Raw genomic sequence first — 23049 nt, forward strand, 5'->3', positions numbered from 1 at the left:
ACTGATCCGGGATTTGATATGATCCTTGAGAACACTGTAGACATCCGTCCACACACGGAGAAGTTGTGGTACAGTTGGCCCAGGGTTGGATACAGTTATTTCCCATTTCTCCTCCGTATTACAAAATAGCATGTGTTCAACAATCTCATCAACAATTACCTCGGCCATCACTACAATTACCACCACCAACCTCTACCACCATCACCAGTATTACCTCCCACGCGCTATGTTTCATACGAAGATTATCGGATTGATGTTGTGTTGTATGTGTTTGGTTTCATTTTTATCATTGGTTAGAATTTATTATTCTGCTTTCTTTTTTAAAATTCTGACTCTTCCTCTCCTTCTCTTTCTCTCTCTCTCTCGCTATCTCTCTTCCGCGCTAATTTGTGTTACCCTATTACTATCCTAGATCCGATCCGTTTTCATCATGCTTCGTGTTTCATTTTGCATATGCACTTCAATTTGTGTCTGTTTGTTTGTTTTGTTTTGCAATCATCATCGTTACTAAACGATTCCAACGCGATCCCATGGCGCGATCCCGCGACTTTTTTCCATTTCAAAAACACACACACACCAACACTTCTCCTGCTAGTTCTGCTTTGCCAAAACAATGTGTAGCTTTTCCGGCAATGGGTACATTCCTTCCCCCTTTACGCTACACACTATAAGGGAGAGTGTGATTTAAATATAAAACACACCGAAAACAATTCGATTCCAAAAATCCGACTCACTTTCTTCCTGCCTTTTGCCGCCCCCGGCTTCATGATCCGTGGGGCTAGGAGGTGCGCGTGGTTTACAATAATGCGTGGTTTTTATCCTTCTCTGATGGTCTGCTATGTTGCATCCATTCAAGCACGGTCGAGTGTTTAAAACATCGAAAGCTGAGAAGATGCACACGACAAAGATGTTACAATAGGGTTTTTTTTCTTCTTCTCGCTTACAAACCAGTCAAACAAAATCTGCCAGATTCTCCGTTCTCTCCGGGCTTGGTACTTTTGATCATAATCTCATTCTACATGGATGGGTGTTGTCGACGTGTGTGTGTGTTTAAACTTTTGCTCGGATATTTTTGCAAAAATATTCCATCGCGAACGAACGAATCATACACTCCTGGGGCTATTAAAATAAGAGTGTGTTATCTCTGCTTAACCTTCCTTTCTGCATTATACGTTCTATATATAGGGGTGTGTGTGTGTGTGGGAGTGGTTTGCTTCCTTTCAATTAAACTCCTATTCCGACTGTGATGAGCGCTAGCTTTCTCTGTCGTTCATGCTTTTGTTACGAAACGTTTTGCTTTTATCCCGTATAAGTGTTTTTTGTGTTGTTTTTGTTGATTTTTGCATACTCAACTCATTTACTTAATCGCTTACCGAATAGTTAATAATAAAAAAAAAACCACATCTAGTAGATGCCATCTTATATATGCATGTATGTATGTATCTAAGAAGGTGTGTGTGTTGTGTAGATAAAAACAGGAAAAATGGGACCAAATATGAGAAACATGAACGTTTGGAGAAACTATCCGTACTTTTCTCCACTCCCTCTCTAGGGCTGTGGTGTGCGCGAATGTGGATGCTTGACCTCTTCCTACTTCTGCAGACATTCTAACAAAGGCCCGTCGAATAGGGCCCGCACTTCAAAATACGTGCACTACACAACGGCAGCGTGTGATTGTTGGACGATTTGATTGCGTCCACACACCATTGCATACAAAGTTCCTGTGTTTAGTTGGGTTCTGTTGTAAAATGATTCCCTAACAGAGCAAACACGCTGCAGTTCCTTTTGCTTTTGCATAACAAAACAACCCTCCCTCGCGGGGGGTGGGGGCGGTATCGGGTGAAAACGTTTTTGCCTTACACATCCTCATATTCTCTTCCATCATCATTTTCATCCTCATGGCATGCGTTACGCTAGGTACACACACATTAAAAAAGGCGTTCGGTGACTACGCTACGTTCTCCAGCATGCAGAAAACTCTAGTAGTAGTTCTTCACACACCACCAAAAAAAAAAAAGGCTGGGGTGACGCGCATCACTCACCCCAAGTAGATCTATTCGCAGCTAGTGTTCACGCGTTCACTGTTGCCTGCTGTTCCCTCCTCTTTCCGTCTCCCGTCTAGGCTTCTTGTAATCCCTGGCTGTAATCCCTGGCATTGAATTGGTATGTGTTCTATCCTTTTGTTGTTTTTTTTTCTTCATTTTTTTCTCCTTTTTTGGTCTGCTTTGTGTGAAAAGGTGGTCGAAAGATGTTTCTTTTTCATTCTAAAAAAAGGATTCTTTTCTTCGATCTCTGAGGCTACTGCTGTTGCGTGTAATGATGTGGCGCTTTTACCTACGAATTAGCGTCTTCACTTCTCCTTTTGCCATTCCCAAAACGATTAATGTTATAGCGCCACTCGGGCCATCTATCTACTACCACCGCCGTTCTCGATCCTCCACATCTCCACCACACACACACGCTGATGCTGCGCTCTTCTACTTGCTGCTTCCCGTTGTTTGCATCGCTTTCTGCTCTCTTCGGTCGGGTTTGACACGCCGCTCTCTTTTCCTCTCTCCCTCTCTTACGATTCGCTTTACTCAACAGGCTCAGTGTTTTTTTATCCGCGCAAACACCATCGCAATAGGGAGCACAATGCTGGCTTTGCTCTTTTAGAGCAGAACACATTTACTCTTCTTCTTCTTTTTCACCTGTAACGCTGCTCTCGTAGCAGTCTCGAAAACTTCACGCACGCCCTCCTTCGATTTGGCCGAACACTCTAAATAAGCGAAAGCATTTATTTTTTCGGCCATCGCACGTCCCTCCTGTGGCTTGACGGGCTCCTGCTTCATTTTAGCCAATTCCTGCAGCACAGCCGGATGTGGATCGGTGTTCGAGAGTGCGGGGAGAGATAAAAAAAGATATCGGTTAGCGCACAGTTCACGTGTGATAGGGGATGAGAGGTGCAGCCAGGAATATATACAAACCTTTATTGTGTGTGGGTCATTTCTGAGATCTTTTTTGTTGCCGACTAAGATGATGGGTACATTAGGACAGAAATGTTTTACCTATACATAAAAAGAGAAAAAAGAAAAACATCAATATTGTTTCACCGCTTTGTACATAGTAAATATAACGTATTGCAGTAGTTTTAAACTAATTAAATACACGCAATCGGGAAAGAATGCTCATTTAGGCGATGCCACCAAAAGTTGAACATAAACCAGTTTACAGTGTACCCTCCTCCTTCCTAAAACATCAGTACCCCAAGCTTATATTGAGAGACCGATAGAATGATGATTCATTCACTTATGATCGCCTCGAATCGTGCGCCATGCTTCGCAGCTGCTGAGATTGCGTGTGAGTCATGGCGAATCCGCTCTGCTCATTCGCCGAGTACGCAGAGGAAATTGTTTACTGATAACAAAACACGCTAAAGCAAACAAGTTCACCGAGCAGTGTGTATGTGTGTGCGTTGCAGCTATGCGCGTACTAAATTGCCGACAATGACCAAATAACAACCAAATAAGAAAATTTAAATTTAATTCTGCTCTATTTTTGTGGCATCTGACTTTGGGAAGGGATTTAAATTACGAGCTGCGAGCTGTGAGCTTTTCAAGCTTCGTGTGTTCTGAAAGCCATCTCATATTTACCTCAGGGGTCCACTTTTCGGGGATGTTCTCCAGCGAGTCGGGTGAATCGACAGAGAAGCACATGAGAATAACATCGGTGTCTGGGTAGCTCAGCGGCCTCAGTCTGTCGTAATCTTCTTGCCCGGCCGTATCCCATAGTGCCAGCTCAACCTGAAATATAGCAAAGTAGAGAGAAAAAAGAATATCCATTAGAATTGTATTCCAAGTCTGTTGTGTGATTGTAATATGTGTGATTGTCATAAACGAATAAGGGAAGTTCGGCACATTATTGAAATAAAAATAAAATATTATATTGTTATTGATACTGAAGGGGCACAGCGCTGGGAATTCATTTGAGAGCAATTATCGTATCATTCAAACCCTGTTTTCTATTCATCAATGCCTGCGAAAGTCACAACGCACGTATCATCTTCCCTTTTGCATATTTGTTTCCGCTTTAAAACACAACTGTTGGACTGTCACATTCCAAAGCCCTTCAAAAGCGGTTTGATTACTCCGGAGGGTTGAAGGAACCGTCGTGATGATCATGACGATCACGAAGGAAGTATCAAAACATCGTTGGATGGAAGTGCAACCTGAGCAGAGCAGCGAAGGAGATATCGAACACGGATGTGAGAAGTGTGTGTGTGTGTGTGTGTGTGTGTGTGTGTGTGTGTGTGTGTGTGTGTGTGTGTGTGTGTGTGTGTGTGTGTGTGTGTGTGTGTGTGTGTGTGTGTGTGTGTGTGTGCGCGCTAGCGAAAGCGGAAAGAAATGCATTTGACACCGAGCCGCTCGCTACCTAAGATTAGCTGATTTTTTCCCCTGATTATTTGAATGAACTTACCAATCCTATCTTTTCATGGGGACCAGCAAAGTAACACGATGAGGAAAAATACCGATCGTGTTAAGGGCTGAGCAAAATTAAACGAAAACGAAAAAGTGCAAAGGACAACACACCGTCAATCTTAGAGATTCTCGACATTCGACTTGGAAAGTTAATTTTCGATTCCAATTTTTTTGAAGCCTTTTGCTCTCTATCTCTCTGGGGGGGTTTTTGGAGCGTTAAGTAAATTGTCACAATCCAATGAAGTTTTTAGCTCTTTCTTTCCTTCCCATACCTTGGTGTTTGTGTGTGTGTGTGTCTCGTGATAGGTGAAAAGCAAAATTAGCGTTATCGACGACGCCGAGGGAGCATTATCCCACCGTTAGTCGTTGTTCCTCCTGGTACCTTTTAGTTACCACCAGCCAGCGCCAAACCGAGCGGTGGAGTGTGATGAAGAAACTGGCGAGGCCAGGTTGCCCTTTTCTCTGACACCAAAACTTCCACCATCACACACACACACAAACACACACACAGACGCACGCATATACACACTTACAAAAAGGTAATATACCCCAATAGTTCCTCTCTCCAGGTGGTGGTAGGCAGTAGTAGGCTACGCCGGGCGCGAGTAAGCACTGTTTTTTTTTGCCTCGAGTTTCCCAAACCCATATATACGCGACGACCTAACCACCACCGAGCGGTGAAGAGCAGGAGGAGGAGTAGGAGGAGGAATTTGTCTTTCGCCCTCATTCGCCGCTAATTCGATATCTCTCCGGCGAAGGGTTGGCCACCCAATAATATAGCTCCTCCCTGCTGCCCCCCCACGTCAGCCCTACTCAACAGAGGTCAGAAGACGTCAGGTGGATGTGGTAGGTGTGTGGGGATGGGGATGGAGAGAGAGAGAGAGGCCCTGCACGATAGAATGGAGACGAGGAAAAAGAGAAAAGCACACCACCAGCAGCACCGTGCGCGAGGCGCGAGCAGCACACCAAACAAAAATGTTGGTGTGAACCACCCTGCCGCCCCCGCCGCTATCCTTCTACCATCCCCACACCATGAGACAACATTAGAGGGTGGTGTGTCTGTATGTGTGTGTACGACGTTTGATACGACGAAAGTTATCGGTGAGTTTTCTCTTATCAGTGAATCGTCCGTGTGCGCACCCGCAGCGCGAATGTCGATGCTGCTGCTGCTGTTGTCTTCGTCGCCGTCGCCGTCGTCGCCTGCTGCAGTGATATAAATTCTTCACACCTTACACCTACTACAGTACAGTACAGTGTGTTCGGATGGGGGGGGGAGAAAAACGTGGCATCGCACGGGCGGTCAAAGAGGCTCTAAGCTGGAGTGTGACGGCTGGAGAGATGTGGGAAAGGATGCGCGCCTCTCTCTCTGCATTGGGTAGCGATAAGAAGCGAAGGTTTGCGTGCGTTATCCGCGTACGATGAGCTGGAGGCACGAGGAGGAGATACCATTCGTCGGAGCAGCATGTGTGTCTATGTATTGGTGGCAATGTTGCGCTGATGTTAGAGATGATACACTGTGGTGTATTCGAAGGGAGCGGAGGGTTGTTTTTTTGTGTTTTACCTCCACTGCCAGATTTCTTATCTTTCCCTAGGATGAGGAGAAGGGGGAATCGTAGTCCCCATAAGCGACAGTTTTCTAGAATCGGACAGAAACCTTAGCTGTAGCAGCTGCCGCCTCTGTCCCGCGGGTTTGGTGCTCTAGCGCGCGCTTGGGCATATGTCTACGGCCTCGGTGATAGTGGTACCCATTCCAAGAAAATGCATGACCTGAGTGAAGAGCTGCATTGCACAATAGCTTCGGGAGGGAGAGGAGGATGAGGATTGTTATGCGCGGACTTTCCCTGCCACTTCAAAGGGTGCTCTGCGATGGGGGCGAGACGTTCGGTTGATTGTATGTATTGTATATTGCTCTCTCACCCTCAAGCGGTCACCATCTCATCATCATCATAGTCCAGCAGAGACCCGTCGGGCCGAGGCAATGGAGAAAGAGCGATACAACTTTTTACCAACCAATGACTAATTGCAGAATTGTTTCCGGCTTCTAGTATATTGCGCTGCTGTTCGCTGTTGCTACTGACTGCTGCTGTTGCTGCGACTGCCCACTGCTTCGGTCTGGTGTGGGCCTCTCATCGCATTGCAAAATTAAGCCACAGCATTATAAGGGTCTATGCGGCAATGCGAGTGAAAGAGAGACGACGAGCCCCAAAACCAATGATGTCGGCAATAGTGCCTCCCCCCCCCAAAGGCTTGTTTTCCATTTCATTTGTTCAACCGAACGTTACAATGCAAAGGCAAATTGTTATAACGAGTTGCTGCAGCTTGCAGACAATGCACAGAAGAAAAAACAACAACGGCAACATGGGGAACATGATGAACATGACAAACAAGCGAAAGGAAACACAAATTAAGCAATTGTACAATTAATTGCTGACAGAATGCATAATGGAGTTTCTCTAGTTCATAATCATGATCGGAGTTGGCTTTTAAATATTAGACCTTGATAACAGAGAATGCCGTAAGAGAGTCCTTGACATCTAGTTATTAGTATTAGTCCTTGATAACTAGATCAGAATATCAGAATATATTCGGTTTATTTGAAAATAAATTTAACAAAATGTTATTAAGAAAACATTGTGCGAAGCGGAATTCTGGTACTTGTAACTAGTGATGAGAAAAATGAAGTTTTCGTCGGAATCGATTCCGAATAGTAGTTCCGGAATCGGCTCCAGAATCGCTATTGGTTCGGAAATTAGAATCGACTTCGAAATCGGAATCGGTTTCGGCATATCCAAAACCATAGACGTTTAGAGGTCCAATGATGTTACGTATTGTTAGGCGCAAAGAATCAACATTTAACTATAAGCGATCAATTCTCATGCAGATTCCCAGACTGATTTCGCTTCTGAAACTTATTATTTCAATTCAAGAACTGATTCTCATTCCAATTATGGAGTCAATCCTGATTACGTTACCAGAGCAAACTACGATTCCCAGGTCGATTCCGATTCCGGAGCCGATTCTAATTTCGGAATCGATTCTGAAGTCGCCTCCGGAATCGGCTCCAGAATCGGCTCTGGAGTCAACTCCGGTATTGGCTCCGGAATCAGAATTGATTCCAGCATGAGAATCGGCTTCGGAATCGATTCCGAACACGGCATCGGATAGGAACGATTCCGAGCTCCAACCACTATGGTAACACGTGGTTGGTTGAAGTGAGGAGCAAGGCGTACCACACATCATTGACCCTGAACGAGGTCAATAGTAAGGCAAGTCGTAGTCGGGTTCAAAATAAATAAAATTCAAGTGCAACAGGATATGTACATTAACCAAGAAAAATACATTCTTTGAATTAGATTGCAAAAAAATGTGGCTCAGCTGGCTAACAATTATGAAACCTTTAAATATATTGATGAACGACATCTAATTAAAAGAGCAAAAATTGTATGTAGCATCTTTCAAATTTATCAGAAGTCTAATGCTATAGGAACTGTACGGAGCAGTGATTTTAAAAGCACCTCCATTACCTTGAAAAACTATAATACATTTTTTAGTATTTTCTAAGCTCTCTCTCATCAAATCAAACTGATACAGCTATTCTCGAGAAGCATATCAAAGGCAGCTTATAGATATAAATCTCTCACACTAGTCGAGTCTGTGTGTATGTTGCATATTGCCAGCAGGCAAACCCGGACAATGTAATCCGGTTGGCGATTGCAGCGATATGTGAAGCTTTCCCTAACAACTATAATATGGAGGGAGTTTTATTATTCACCTTTTGCATCGACCGTTCGTCTCGACGCGTACGAAAAAAAAAACGAAGCAAGGTGTAGAGCGCGCCGCCTGTCAGGGTCAGTTCTCATCTTCTAACCTCCGTAAAATAAAGCTGACATCATCCGTTTCAGCACCACATCCAACTAAGAGAGCCGAAAGGGCAACTGGATACGATCGTATATTCTAAATGAGCTAAGTGAGTACTTTGTGTACATGATTCAATCATCAAAAGCACTTTTTATTCTAAGATATGTTTAAATTATCTTGTTTAAGTGTGTGAGGTACCTACTATTCTACCGTTTTCGAGAATATTTGCAAAGGGTTCGCAAAATGTTGCCATTTTCAAGTCCACGTATCCTTTTTCTATTATTAGGAGGACGATTTATTTTAATACAGTCCCAGAAATAGAAATATGGTAAATCGCCCTATGGCATTCACCTTTCACAACCTTCGCTTCGATTGATCCCTTTTAGCAACGTCCATAAAAGGGTTAACACGCGTACATCCCATTCCGACGCCGGATAGTGTCCAAAAACATTCCAGCCAGAAATACAGAATGTTCGAATGGATAGAAGGTTCGGTTCGAATCATCCGAAACTCCTGAATCGAAAATGGAACATTCAGCAACAACAACGTCATGGAGATTTGACAGACATGCTGCTGCTGCTGCTCTGGGGGCTGCCATCCTCCGCGTCTCTCAACGGACACACCACAGGTTCTCGTCAGAGTCAGGCTAAAAATAGTACACGTGAGAAAGACCGACCATCTAATAAAACGGAAGCAAATCATATTAGCAATAGCCGCACCAATCCAACACATCACGCAGAAAAGAAATTGCTCCACGTGTGTGCTTAGGGTGGTGGTTACAGCAAATGGGCAGCAAGCGATTATTTAACGCTCTTCTGAAGTGATGGAGATTTCGCGTTCCACTGACCGGGTCCCAAAGGGTAGCAAGCTTCTTAATTCCTTCCCGAACAATCATCGCTTGCTGCTGGCTGGCTGGCTTGCGATTCTTGCTAAACTAATGAGACATTGGATCAATTTTCAGGTTCTACGCCGAGGCGCGCGATAAGGAATCAAAACAAAAGCAGCGGTAGTAATAGTAATAAAAGAAAAACAGCTGAGAGAGAAATTTGATGAAGCTCCAAAAAAGCTCCAATTATCCGACGATGTTTGCGCTAGCTACTACCACTGCATGGCTTGATCGTTAAAAGGTCAGTCTCTTTATGGGAAATAATGATCATCGAAAGTGATACTCCCTCTAACTGAGTTGTTGCCGCTTCTCGATATTGCTAACAGTATAATGCGAATGTCGAGAAGAGTGTTGAAAAGAGGTAAAATAAAGGGAAGCAAAAAAGCAAACGATCGTTTCCGCGTCGTGAGGCTCCCTTATAAAGAAATCGCGGTGACCCAATGGCATAGGAATTTCAACAATTTGCAACGTGAGGAGAGCACCTTCCCCATTTGTTGCTTGCAGTGGAAGGTTTGAAAAAAAAGCTCCAAACATCTTACTTGACTGCTATTCTCAAGTAAAGAGATCTTTTATGGTGTTCTTTTTAATTTCATTTTTTAAATGAGTTTTACTTAAAAATGGTTTTGTAATTCATAAAACACAGCATGAAACTGACTCAGTTTGTAATACGCAATGTTTTCCAAATAAGTTTCTAATGTGAACGTCATTATTCAACAATTGCAAGAGGTTTTTTCAACAGCCCAGCTGTCACAAATAATGACAGCTGTTGAAAAACATCTTGCAAGTTTTGAATAATGTTGTTCACATTAAACTGAACTGAACCGGAAAGTAGTGTAAAATATTATTTTAAATCTTTTAGAATTCTAGAAAGAAATTTAATTAATAAATATTTTGTAGCACCTAAATGTACTACATTTCCCATTTAAATCCACGTACTCTATTAACCTTAGCGTATTTTTAAAGAAGACAAATGATCTGAAAACGGTATTTTGTGTCATGTGGTCCTCCACTCCCCACCATTCATCTCATTTCGTTTGGTGGAGCCGCCAGCATGTATGCTCAAAGCAGAATGGGGAATGGTTTTGCTGGGGAAACGTCTGAAGACCATGGTGGCCCCGCGTAGTTCTTGCCAAAGAGCCATGGAGGGTAGGCGGGGCTCGCGGCGGGGAGATTTGGAAAACCAGATTTTGATTGACGCCTGACACAGAGGAACGTGGCGCGCGAACACGCAACACACACGACGCAAGCAACAGGATTCGCAGGTATTCGCGATTTTTGAGTGCAGCAAAGCAAATCGACGTCTGAAAAAGGGCAGTGTGGATGGTGGTGGTGACTGATCGTACAAGAACGCGTAGCGGGAGCGAAGCAAAGCCAGCAAACCATTTAAATAAGAACCACACATACCGCGCGCTCTCGACTATATCTCTCCCGCTCACCCCCATCTCCTCCTTCGACCAACGGAATGCATGCAGCAATGTGTGGCGAGAGTTTGAAATTTTGCGTTTCAATCATATAAATATTGACCATGAGCGAGCGCAAAACGGGCGTCGTGCGCGCGCGTGCGGTCCAGAGCCGCAGCAGCAGCAGCAGCAGCCGCCGCTTGTGGTCGTTGTTTGTGCATTTGGGATAAAATGGCCATCGGGAGATGGTGTCCGGTAGGCATGTGTCGGTCGGTGCTGGTGTGCTTCTTTTGCGTGTGTTTGTGTCGGTTTAGCTGCACGGTGGTATGCTTTTGGAAGGTATGCACACCACCCAGCTACATGATGATCGATGAATTGGCCGGCTGTTGCGCGTTTTATAAATTATGTTTCGTCACGGAAAAAAAAATCGTGGAATATTATATACTGATTTTTAAGTCCAAACGTTCATCGCAAAATCGCGATATACAAAGCAAAAAGCTATAGTGTAAAATGGTGGAAGGGATAATTTCTGAAGTAAATTTGTGCGAGCAGATCAAAGCCATCAAATCCGTTCAATCCCTTGGCCAGCTGCCAAGAACAACAATAAAACCAAACAGCAAACCACGCACGGACATTCCATTCCAGACGATTCATCATCACGGCACAGAAAATAGAACGGAAACCATTCCAAATAAAGCTTTAAAATTGATGAGCAATTTAAATCGAAATAAGAATGCATGCCTCTGTCATTTTTGCTACTAAGACGAATGAACGAACTTTTTGTTATGAAATCGTTGTTCGATGCAGCATTCATAAAGTCAGTGACGGATAACCGATTGTTTGATAAACACAACACATAAAGAATGTTGTAATAAATCGTTTGTTAATTAGTTTCCTGGTTTTGTACATTTTTAATTCTTCATTTACCATTTAACCGCTTGAACTAAATATATGTAGCATTTGTTAGCTAAAAAACATTTTTGCTGCATCACAACAATAAAAAAAATGGATTCAACCATTGGAACACAGCACGGAATCAACCGAAATAAAACGAAGCCACAACTGGAAAAATCCGGAATTGAACAGGAAATTATGTGGCTAAAGAAACGGACCACAAACAGAGGAAAAACGAAATGGCGATAAACAGACGGCACAAGAAAAGACAACAGTGCACAACTTAAATTAGTAAGTTGAACTAACTCTAGACAAGGGGAACGCGTCTGCCGTAGCTCTGCCCCCGTGTCTTGCGCAAAACAAAGGTAAAAGAAGCAACACAAAACGTTCGCCATTACAAGTTTTGGCCAACATGAGGTGTACTATATAACGTCCCCCATCGAGTGACCGGAACAAGGAAAGGGAAACGACGCGACACACGATGTTGAGTGATTTGGATGAGCCTTTTTACTCTTCCAGTAGCTCACCCCCCGGCCGGAGAGCCCGAAATTATGAAACAAAATCCTCGATCACATTTTCAATAAAATATAAAACATAAAACTAGATGTATCTACCATGTTCCAATTGTAAACCCTAAATTAATAGCAAAATGAAAGATATTACATGTTTTATGCACCAAAGCTGATCGTCACATGACAATCATATTGGCTGCAAACTGCTACGGGATGCGCAAACTATCTTCAATTCTGTCAGAATTGCAAACCGCAGCAGCAAACCATGCAGCAATAACAGGTTCGTTGTAAATGTTAATAATCCCCTAACAAAACCCAGTGCTCAACTGCGTTCCTTCCTCACAAAAGAGCACTTCTACTTTTCATGATCCTTTCGCGATCATCGCACGAGCCAGCAGAGCTTGTGAGCGTCGAAGAATATGCAGCCAGCCAGGCGCGGCAGAAGCAGCAAACAGGAAGAGAGTCTTTTCCGCACTTTAGCATCATGGGGGCTCCCGCCAACCAAAGCAAGCACCCGCTAACGAGGCCAAGTGTGGACAGACATGTGTGGATCGCGGTGTGCGCGCGCGTCGTCTGCGTTGTGCTGCGCTATTCTTGCTCCGACGCCGTTCCATCATAAAAACTCCATAAAACTCTCACTCTCGCGTGCCTCCTCTCGAGGAGTAAGAGGGATAAGGGGTGCGCACACTTTTTGCGGCATGCTGATGGCTGGTGGGAAGAAGTTATGGCCCCGTCCCCGTTGTGGTGATGATGTTTTCAGAGCGTCTGGGAAGGAGAGGATGGAGTTATGAAGATCAATTGGTTCTAAGCATGGGCAATTTGAATGCCTCGGACTTCAATCCCGGGTAGCTGCGTGCCTAGTTAGCAAAATATTTTAACACTGTTTTCCAGCATTTGCCAGAGTAGAGAGTGTGTGTGCAACGGAGTTTTACATTTCCTAGAACGAAATGAATGTTACACAGGCGCTTCTTCGTACCGGCGGCAACAGCAGATCGACTGTTGTTGGATCGTCGGAAAGCGGTTAATGTTAACGTGTTAACGCTCCCCTTCTGCCCTTTTTCTGCGCTCGGGGGCCAGAGCAAAGGAAAAGGAAAAGCAAAGGCAAGCAAAAATGCTACTCCATCGTGTTCTTGATCCCCGCACGCTCGCATAAAACACACCCTTGAGGGGATAACTTCATCCAGGGGGACGACGACGACATGGTCCACCGACGTTCTTGCCATCCCCCCCCATGGCATGGTAGTGTGCGACGTTCCGACCGGCCCAGACCTAGCCAGCTAGCCAGCCAAGTGGTGTTTGTTTATACGAAAACGCACCCTCCTCTTGTGTTGTGCTGCTGCTGCCTTTTTCTTTTCTGATCTACTACTGGTAGGCCCGGGGACGACCGCCACACCACAACAGCGGATGAACTTTCCTCCCTTTTCGCCATTTTCCTTTCGCCAAATGCCGCGCTCCTAGGCGTTTATTTGGCCTCCAACGAAAAGACGAATGATGGGGACGTCTCTCACTGGCTCTCTCTCTCTCTCTCTCTCTCGCTCCCGCTCCTTCTGCCAGCGACTTTAAACGAACGTGTGGAGTTTTGTGTCCCACAGAAATATTGCTGTCCCCACTACTGTGTGCACATGCGGCGTGTGTGTGTGTGCGTATGATGTGGCAGGTTCGTTTGCCTTCTTAATTTGCACATAGGCGAAGGATAGCAAAGGGAGGAACATCATGTTACCTTACCTCCCTACTCTCCTCTGTAGCTGCATAATTTCAACCGAAAGCTTCTAATGCAAACGAAACATAATATATGCTGTTGTTAAGTATCACTCTTTGATGGGGAGCTACCTATAACAATATGTTGGAACAATGTTGGTGGAAAATAAAACTGAATGGTTTATGAGTAAGGTAAGCAATAAAACATAGTTGATGGTTAATTTCATGTATAAAGGATATAAATATAAATGAACGATTAGAACATACCATTGGAATCTACAGTTCCATTTCATGACTCTAATTCGTTCTATGACTCACTACAGAGCATTCACACATTGGTGTCTTGCTGCCTTGCAGTTTTGGTTCAATTTATTTTTTTTGTTTCAATTTATGCCCAAATCGAACAGTGAAACGGATAAACGAAGTAACTTAAAAACGTCATGTAACGTGCAGTAGGGCAATTTTTTTAATTCGCATAGAGACGTTTGCCAAAACCATTGAAACTTTAGGTTCACTAAAAGGATTATAATAAAAATCGATTTTGAGTACCAATTCTAAAAAAATCGATTGGTTTGATACTTCTTCTTCTTCTATTTGACATAATGTCCTACGCGGACATATGCCAGCCTATACAGGCTTCCTTACAGACTTAATTAATAATCACCACGCAACTGGATAATAGCCCATCCTTGCTGCGGGGGGACGATCCATACTAGGCTTGAACCCATGACGGGAATTTTATAGAGTCGTTCGAGTTGACGACTGTACCACGAAACTTACAGGCCAATGAACGCTATTGATCGATACGGTATTAACACTAGCCGGTAGCTGGAGTACATTTTGTACAAAGAGCATCGTGTAAGAACTGATTTTATGCAATAAAATGTGGTCAACCGACTCAACAAATAAGCATTACATGCTTCAGTACAGGACATAACTAAAAGAAAAGTACTTCAAATTCTTCTTGTCCCATCCTGTAGATAACCAATCCAACATTCGCTACAAGATAATCAAAAATTAGCTTCTTGATTTCTACAATTCAGCCACATCGGAGCGAGCTGTTGTGCAGTTTCGTTTCCTTAAAAACGAACCAATAGCTTGATTTTCCAGCAATTAATTTAGCTGTGGCAGTGTGTGAGAACCACACACAACAATAAAGCTGATAAATCGTTCCCATTAAGACTCCCCGAGCTGACCCCCATCGCTGCTAACGATCACATGAGCCCCCGCCGTCCGTGCTGAAGGGGGTATCGAACAACGAAAGGGGCAAACACAGAAGGTAGGTGGTGGAATTGGGGTAGTATGACTCACCTGCTTGCCGTCGACTTCGATGTCGGCCACGTAGTTTTCGAACACGGTCGGCACGTACACCTCCGGGAACTGATCCTTGCTGAAGACGATCAGCAGACAGGTTTTACCGCAGGCACCATCGCCGACGATCACAAGCTTTTTCCTTATAGCAGCCATTGGTTCTGTTGGTTGTTTGCGGGTGTGTGCGTATGTGTCCAAATTGCGGGACGCGGTTCCGACCAGTGTTTGTTGTTGGCACAATGGTGGCGTGTTGTTGGAAGTCACACAAGATTGATTTCACCCATTCGCGAACACACGCGTCGGGCGGCAAACCGTTGCCGGGAATAAAGACGATTTACGGACACACCGGACAGCACCAGAGCAGCGGCAGGAACGACGACGACGATGACGATGATACGCCACGCAAGAGATAGCCCCCGGACGACGGCAGAAGGGTATCACCAGCACCAGCACCACCACCAACACAAATCCGGACGCGGGTCGTTGGAAGACGCGAAAATATTCCAAGCAAGAAATACACACGTTCGAAACGCAGCGAAATCCGCACCCAACGGAAAGAGAAAACACGGGCAAACAGAGCGGGAGCGCGTCGTCGTCGTCGACGATGAGCCAACGGGTTTGAGTGTGTATGCGTGCGTATGATGGGAGCAGCAGAGATAGAGCGAGACAGACACGGCACGGACGTTACAAGCGAAGCAACCGTTTGACGAAGGGCGCGCGCACACGCACACAATCACACACAGCCGCACGGCGCACACGGTTTTACGCACACGGTCGTCGATGATGGTGTCGCGCGATGGGATGATGGATTTAAAGAGAGAAGAAAAAAGATTGTTGCGTCGTTGTTTCGTTTAGATTATCGGACCGGAGGGGACGAATTTCCACACCAAAGAAACCAACCACACGCACACACGACCGGACCAATACACAGGACGGGCAACAAGGCGTTTGCCGCACACGCGCGCACACACAGCACACACACAGATACACCGTTCAAGTGTAGCATTTCAAAATTTCCATAGGCGTAAACGCGTACCCCATACACACAATGGCACCGGAAGCATCACACACACACACACACATACGCGAGCGCAAGAAGGGAGCGATATCGTCATCGGTGGAATTTTGAGACAATCATCATGGCGATCGCGGAATGTCGCGGGCGCGTTCGCGTGTCGCACCGTCGTGTGGCCATTGAGAGACGGTTAATTTTTCAGTTGTGTTTTTGCATGCAGCATTAATTTTGCATAATGTTTCCGTATTTTTTTATGTAGATTTCCATTGCGTCGTATTCACAAGAATGTGAATAATGGGACAATTTTTTTTGGTCGACCGTTTTCACACACATTGACCGTGCACACACACACACACGCGTTTTTTTTGTACAATCACCAGCGTAAAAGCGCGCGCACACAGGACGAACGTTATGCACACACATACACACAAGCGCACACGATCACCACGTACGCACACACATACACATACGGTAACAGGAGCCCGAGATGACCCGTTCGTGATCGGGTGAGACGGCGGGTCAAGAAAAGGAGACGCACGGAGCGCAAGAAATATCGGCATCACATCACCCACCCCCCGCGATTCCACAAGTTACGTTTTTTCGTGCACACAAAGCGACGACGACGACGATGATGACGGTGGTGGTGAAGAACGACACATCCGGTGATGTTCCGCGATGTCCAGCAGGTCCCATTGCAGATCGTCGTCGTTCACCGTTTGCGACCCGATCGGTGCGGAACATCCGTGGCCGGGCGACGGGCGCGCACGCAGCAAGGGTGTGTCAAGAAGGGCGGTCAAAGGCAGACGAGACACGGCAATGATCCGCGGCGTTCGGGGATGATTTATTTTCAGCACACACCACATATCGATGAGCGATGGGGAGCGCACAGAGCAAGAGAGAGAGGAAGTAGCAGCAGCAGCAGCAGCAGCAGCAAGATGATGATTTCCATGAAAAAGAAAGAAAGAAAGAAGAAACGTTCACAGACGAATTAGCAAGAGATGGTAAAAATGTGGTAGTAGATGAGTAAGCTAAGATTAAAATCTTTTTCGCTGTTGCGCTTCTCGGAAAACCGACTGTGTGCGTGTGTGCTCTGCTACGGCTGCTCGATTGTTGGTTGGGGAAAAATGTTCCCTCTTTGCCCGGGGGTTTTGTGTCCAATTCCAAATGTGAAACTGGGAGAATAGGGGAGAAGGGGAAGTCGGCCGCCGCCGCTGTCTTCAAGGTCTAACCAGCAAGAGCAAACCACCGAAACCGATAGAGGGAGGGCAGACACACACGGCCCCTGGGTTGCAGAGCTAATGCCACGGCATCACACACCAGAAAACTCGTCGTACCGTATGTGCTTCACCTAGATGATGGCAAAATTTGCACGCGCAAGGAACAAAATTGACTCACTCGTTGCACCCTTTTCTTTAGTTGGAAGGAGGAGAGTTTGCTTCTTTTCACGTAAGCACCACACACTAAAACTGACGATGACGACTGACACACGACGAAGACGACGACGAGACTGGACAAACACGGGGAGTGGAGCTTTTTCTCGAAGCTAAAAAGTAGGCGCTGTTGCTGCTTCACCAATACGCGCGCACACACACACACGTACGGTATGCCGCTCGCACACATACGCACACACAACGAACCCGGCGGAACCCGAGGTTGGTGACGTTAGGGTTTCGTCCAGTTTTTCTCTCTTAACGAAACCACTACACAGCTGTTTAACGAACGAATTCAAATGTTCCGTTGGACATTCGCCGGCAAAAATATGTTGTTCTTTCATTTTCACCCCCAACGTGGCGCGATTGGATAGAGGGAAACTTTGTTTTTATATTAAACCATTCATCCATCATCAGTTGTCTTAAGTTGGCAGTTCTACGAAAAGGCATAATAATCATGTTCTGTTATCACATCTTTCGACCAGTGGATACAGTGGAGGAAGAACATAATTTTTGTTATTAGGAAATTATCACATAACGAGAGCGAGCATTAAAAGCTGAATATAAATTCCCTGATAGGGTTTAACAACAAGTAAAATCTAATTATGTCCCTATCCCTTTCTTCCTTTTAACACATTTAAATCTATTCAGATCAGATTAAAGATCATATTTATATGCTTCTGTTTCCTTCAAAGGGATGAAACTGTCAAAACCCCTAACTTTTGGGAACAATAAATTGTCTCCCTAATCAGAACCGTGAGTGTGTGTGTGTGTTTTGTTGTCTAAATACCATTTTCAGATAGGAAGCTACCATACAGCAACGGCAACAAAAAATTATACAGATAATGAATTACAACATAGCAAGATGATGGATGAACGGTTGAACACAGCGAAGTGGTGGTGTTGTTACTGCCAACAAACGCATTGTGAAGGACACTTAACAATTTCACAGAAGAAAAAAAGCATGAAAAAGAGCAATGGTGTGTGTACATGTTATCAGGCAGCTAGAATTAGACTCGACATCTTGCATCATGCTTTAGAGTGGTTTTAAAATACAGATCTTGAATAAGTACAGGTAACCTATAGTCTAGGTGTACTAATAGATTTTCAAAAAAATGTTAAAAAAAGAAACGTGACAACAAAATCATCATTTCAGAAAAAAATACCATAATTATGTACAACAATCCTTTGTCTTTGCCATTGGTTAAATTGCTACTATTAACCCTAAAGTAAAATATCCGTTCGAAGAACATTTTTGCATGTGAGATATTTGCTGACAAGACCAAAACAGTAATATGATGATAAAAATTGTTTCTAATAGATTGGTTCTAAAGACTAAATGACCATTATTACAGGGTTTTCCAGGAGTTCTCATAGCTATGGGACACTTTATTGACTCTTTCTTCCGTGAAATGAACTTAACCCTTTCGCGACCATAGGATTACAATACTATAGTTAATATAAAGTAAGAGAATACTACGAATAAGTTGTTTTATTTGGTATTCGTTCAGAGATATATTTACCATCATCGACATATTTAGACGTAATGACAACAAAAAATTCAATCAATAACAATTTAACACGCGATAACGAGTTTTGTTCAAGAGAAAAATATTTCCCTTGGTCGTGAAAGGGTTAATATAATGGGAATTGAACTCTATAGCACCCTTATTGGACAAATCCAATAGGAATTTCTAAGGAGCCTGTACAAATAGGGTGCACTTTCTGTATGAAAGAGTCAAGGAAGTGTCCTACAACTATGACAACCCCTGGAAAATCTTGTAAATCTAATTAATTACATGTTCTCCAATAAAGATCTATGCATTCATGTGTGTACGCACTTTTTCGTGCTTATTTGTAATTTTGTAATTTTGAGCCGGTTTCGTAGTACAGTCGTCAACTCGTACGATTTAACAAAATGCCCGTCATGGGTTCAATCCCCAAATAGACCGTGCCGCCATACGTAGGACTGACTATCCTGCTATGGGGGGAATCAATTAGTCACTGAAAGCCAAGCCCACAAGTGGGTAGAGGCAGGCCTTGACCGACATCGGTTGTTGAGCCAAAGAAGAAGAAGAAGAAGATTTGTAATTTTAATTTGCAATGAATTCGATTATTATAGCCCTTACATGAGCGTCAGAAAAAAAAAAACAGATGTGATATTTAAATTGCGTAACTAAGATTATAAATTACACAATGCAAACACACTTTCCCTCCCCATCTTCATCGTTTAACTAGTCGGGACAACTTTACGAAAATGTCTAACTTAACAAAACAGAACTCCACTCCCAGCCTCAAGTAGGATCCAATGTTTAACAATCCACTAATTACCGTTCCCGCGGCGAGACCCCAAAAAGTATTGGCAGTGTACCGGATAGGTAGAAGCAGCACAAACACTACCGTTTTAGGCATACACTTTAGTGGTGGGAGCTAGAAATCGAACCTATCCGATTCCGATTCCGGAGTTGATTCCGAGCCGATTCCAAAGTTGAGTCCGAAGCCGGTTCCGGAGTCGACTCTGAATCGGTTCCAGAATCGGAATTGACCTGGAAAGCACAATTTTACCCGGTAACGGAATCAGGATTGACTCCAGAAATGGAGAAAGAAAGCTCCGGAAAGATAATCGGTTCTTGAATAACAAGTTTCAGAAGCAAAATCAGTCCGAGAATCTCCATACGAATGGATCGTTTACAAATAAGTTTTGATTCTTTGCGGTTGTTAATACGTAAAATCATCATTGGACCCAAAGGTCTATAATTTTGGAGATGCCGATACCGACTCCGTTTCGAAGCCGATTCTGATTTCGGAGCCAAGTCCGATTCCGGAGCCGATTTCGAATCCAGAACCGATTCCAATTCCGAAGCCGATTACGGAGACGATTTCGAAGCCGTCTTCGGAAACTGATTCCGTACCTACTATCCGGATTCGATTCCAGAAAACTTCGGAGCTAGCTGGAATCGATTCCGACAAACTGTTCATTTTTCCCATCACTAATACACTTACACACGCCGCTCGTCTTGGTTGTCACGGGCGTGTTGCTATCAATGCGGAACGCGAGAACCCATTCCCAAAAGCAATTGGAGCGAGTTTGATCCAGTTCCGACTGGATAACCACCATCGCCTCGTCGTTCTGATCCTCCACGAGGCACCACGCACCACGGAGATAGATGGAAGGTTCACCATCTACACATGCGGCCGCGTTGCAAGCTGGACGTTTCTGTGAGACGCACAACGCAAACGCATTCATATGGTACCGCTTCTCTTCTAGGATGGACATAGCATAACGCCACAATGCACCACCCACCAGCACCCACCCATAATCATGCTGTCTTGTTGGTGTGTGTTTGCCCGTTCGGTGTGGAGTGGGGTTCGTGTTCGCGAGTGGGTGGTGTATTCCATGCTGGCGGCTGCTATGGAAACACTCGAACGCACTACACAACCGAACAACAACGGGAACACGCGTGAGACGGCCGTCTTCGATTCCCTTCCCCTTGTATCATCGGGCAAACCCGGAACGGCATTGTTCTCGTAGGGCAAACACCGATAAAAAGGGTGTGCGTTGTTGTTGTTGCTGGTTGCGGGTTTTTAAATTTCTTCTCACTTGAAGAAAACCACACACACTTCAATTCACACTTATCACCTGTACACTAAGCTCCCAAAAAGGGAACCATTGCGAAAGTGAGACAAAATGCATTCGGGGTGTATATGGATGGCGTTTGCATAGTGTGTTGCCTATCTAAGCAGGCCTATAGAGAAAGCTAGAGGCGAAGAAAACACAACTAACAGAGACACAGACTAGTATTAAGCTTCTAAAACACACACATGAAACTAAACAACAAGCAGGAAAAGGGTGACAAAGCAGGTTTCGCCCCATTCCGGGGAGGAGGAAAGCGGGAATCCAAACTGTAGCTGCAGCTGCAGCACTGGGATCAGGGGGGTGGGTGGTGGTGGGCTGATTGAAACACGGGGGAACTAACAACATCGGCATGCGATAGGGAAGGAATTTCATCCGATGATTAAGACATCGCGCAATTGCGAGCGCTGGGAAGAAAGATGTAACCAGACACACACACACACACACACTGGTGATGGGAGCTACAAAGCAAGGGTTTTGGGACGAGGGAAAGGGGAGGGGGTGCTCTAAAACGAAATGCAAACAGTAGTAGATTACAGATGAAAACAAATAATACCTGAATTAGTTGGAGAAGAGACGCATGAAAGACACCACATTACTTATCTCCTTACACCACACATGAAACAAAACACTGCACAATGGATGTACCTTTTTTCTCTTTTCTCTTCTTCTTATTCGCGTTTTCACGTGCTACGCGCGGGCGTGTGCTTTTTGTTTCTGCGGCTGGACGACGACGACGACGACGGCGACGACGGCGGCGGCACGACTCTTTTCACTAGCAACAAAAACACACTATTTTAATGTAACGATCCGACCAGAGTTACAGCTGCCGCTGATGCCGAGCGATGATCGGGATGACGATGATGATGATGATGATGAGGTGACGTGTTTGCGCGGTGCCCTTTGCTGCTTTGCGTCGTACGCCAAGGGTTTCGGTCTGTTCGTTTGTCTGGCTGGCTGGCTGACTGGCCGCTTGCCTTCTCCCGGCAGTGCGTATGGGCGTTTTGTGAGTAAAATGTATCTGTTTGTATGTGTTTGTGTGTCTGGTTTCAGCTTTTCCGCACTGCTGAAGCGAAAGAGAGAAAAACGAGGGGGTGGTGATGTAGTAACAGAAAACGGGAAAATAATAAACACAAAGGGAAAGAAGGCACCACTTTTCAGCTGTAACTTTGGTAACAGGGCCAATAAAACAAGATCCGCTTGAAACAGAATGCTAGAGAAGCTCTATCGAGACCATGCCAATGGGTCTAGTGGGCAGGAAAATGGCTTTTTTCCACTCCGGGAAAACTCGCCGTCGCTCAGAGCACATTCAACACATGGCATGGAAGGGGGTGAAAGGTATTGAAGGGCCGCCCACCAACGAGGTGCCCTATATGTTTGTGTATGTATGTGTGTGTGTGTGTCTGTGATTTATGAATAATAATTTGCCTTCCTAGGGCAGGTTAATGCGAAATAGAATATGACGATGCACTTTCCCCGTCCCTCCCCCTCCCACAACGGGTGGGATTCATTTACGGGAGCAAAACTGAACCATTCACTTCCCCAACCGCGGCACTAGAGGGAGGTGGGAACGATCGGGTTCTGGGTGGTTCTTGGTCTTGTGGTATGTTTGGGGCGCTCTGGTTGCCACGGTCACTCCTACGGTTCGGGAAGAAAACTACTGCGGATCGTGTGCCTTTTTTGGGGACAGAATGGGGATGAAAACAGTTGCACTTCTGTCTTGTCCGATACAATCGGGGCCCCCCCAAACCGAGCAGCAAGTTGTTTTTATCACCTTCAGTAGCGACTGGGAAATTCTATGTTTGGATTTTACACACACACCTTTTTTCCTGAAAAGAAAAACGTCGTCGACCGACCGAGCAAAACAACGACACGGGAAAGCGAACGATGCAGAATGACAGATTGGGTCGGGCGCCAAGTGCCATCATGCTGTGACAGATGCCAATTGGGCAAA

The 23049-nt window shown here is 44.9% G+C and overlaps 1 protein-coding gene across 14 annotated transcripts; it reads right to left on the reverse strand.

The window, feature by feature from the left end:
• Positions 1-275: 275 nt before the first annotated feature.
• Positions 276-22998, reverse strand: LOC1274843 (ras-like GTP-binding protein Rho1). Of its 14 annotated transcripts, none has more exons than XM_001688458.2 (6): positions 22917-22998; positions 21652-22158; positions 15017-15177; positions 3633-3782; positions 2967-3047; positions 276-2843 (listed from the first exon to the last, which is right to left on the reverse strand). In XM_001688458.2, the coding sequence occupies exons 2-6, from the start codon at positions 21689-21691 to the stop codon at positions 2652-2654; spliced, it is 624 nt and encodes a 207-aa protein (XP_001688510.1). In that variant the 5' UTR covers positions 21692-22158; positions 22917-22998; the 3' UTR covers positions 276-2651. The 14 variants fall into 14 exon arrangements, with proteins under 14 accessions (XP_001688510.1, XP_061501529.1, XP_001688512.1 ...); XM_061645545.1 differs by having other exon boundaries at positions 21744-22158; positions 22870-22998; XM_001688460.2 differs by having other exon boundaries at positions 22870-22998.
• Between the last annotated feature and the right edge of the window lie 51 nt (positions 22999-23049).

This window comes from Anopheles gambiae, chromosome 2, assembly GCF_943734735.2.
Source record: "Anopheles gambiae chromosome 2, idAnoGambNW_F1_1, whole genome shotgun sequence".
In the NCBI taxonomy this organism is placed as follows: domain Eukaryota; kingdom Metazoa; phylum Arthropoda; class Insecta; order Diptera; family Culicidae; genus Anopheles; species Anopheles gambiae.

What these genes read in the sequence shown, in the direction of transcription:
- LOC1274843 (XM_001688458.2), bottom strand. Translation starts at nt 21,691, where the DNA reads ATGTGGTGTCTTTCATGCGTCTCTTCTCCAACTAATTCAG. An exon ending in CCGAAAAGTGGACCCCTGAG is followed by an intron (nt 3,048 to 3,632) that starts GTAAATATGAGA and finishes TTTTATGTATAG; the next exon opens with GTAAAACATTTCTGTCCTAA. An exon ending in ATGACCCACACACAATAAAG is followed by an intron (nt 2,844 to 2,966) that starts GTTTGTATATAT and finishes GCTGTGCTGCAG; the next exon opens with GAATTGGCTAAAATGAAGCA.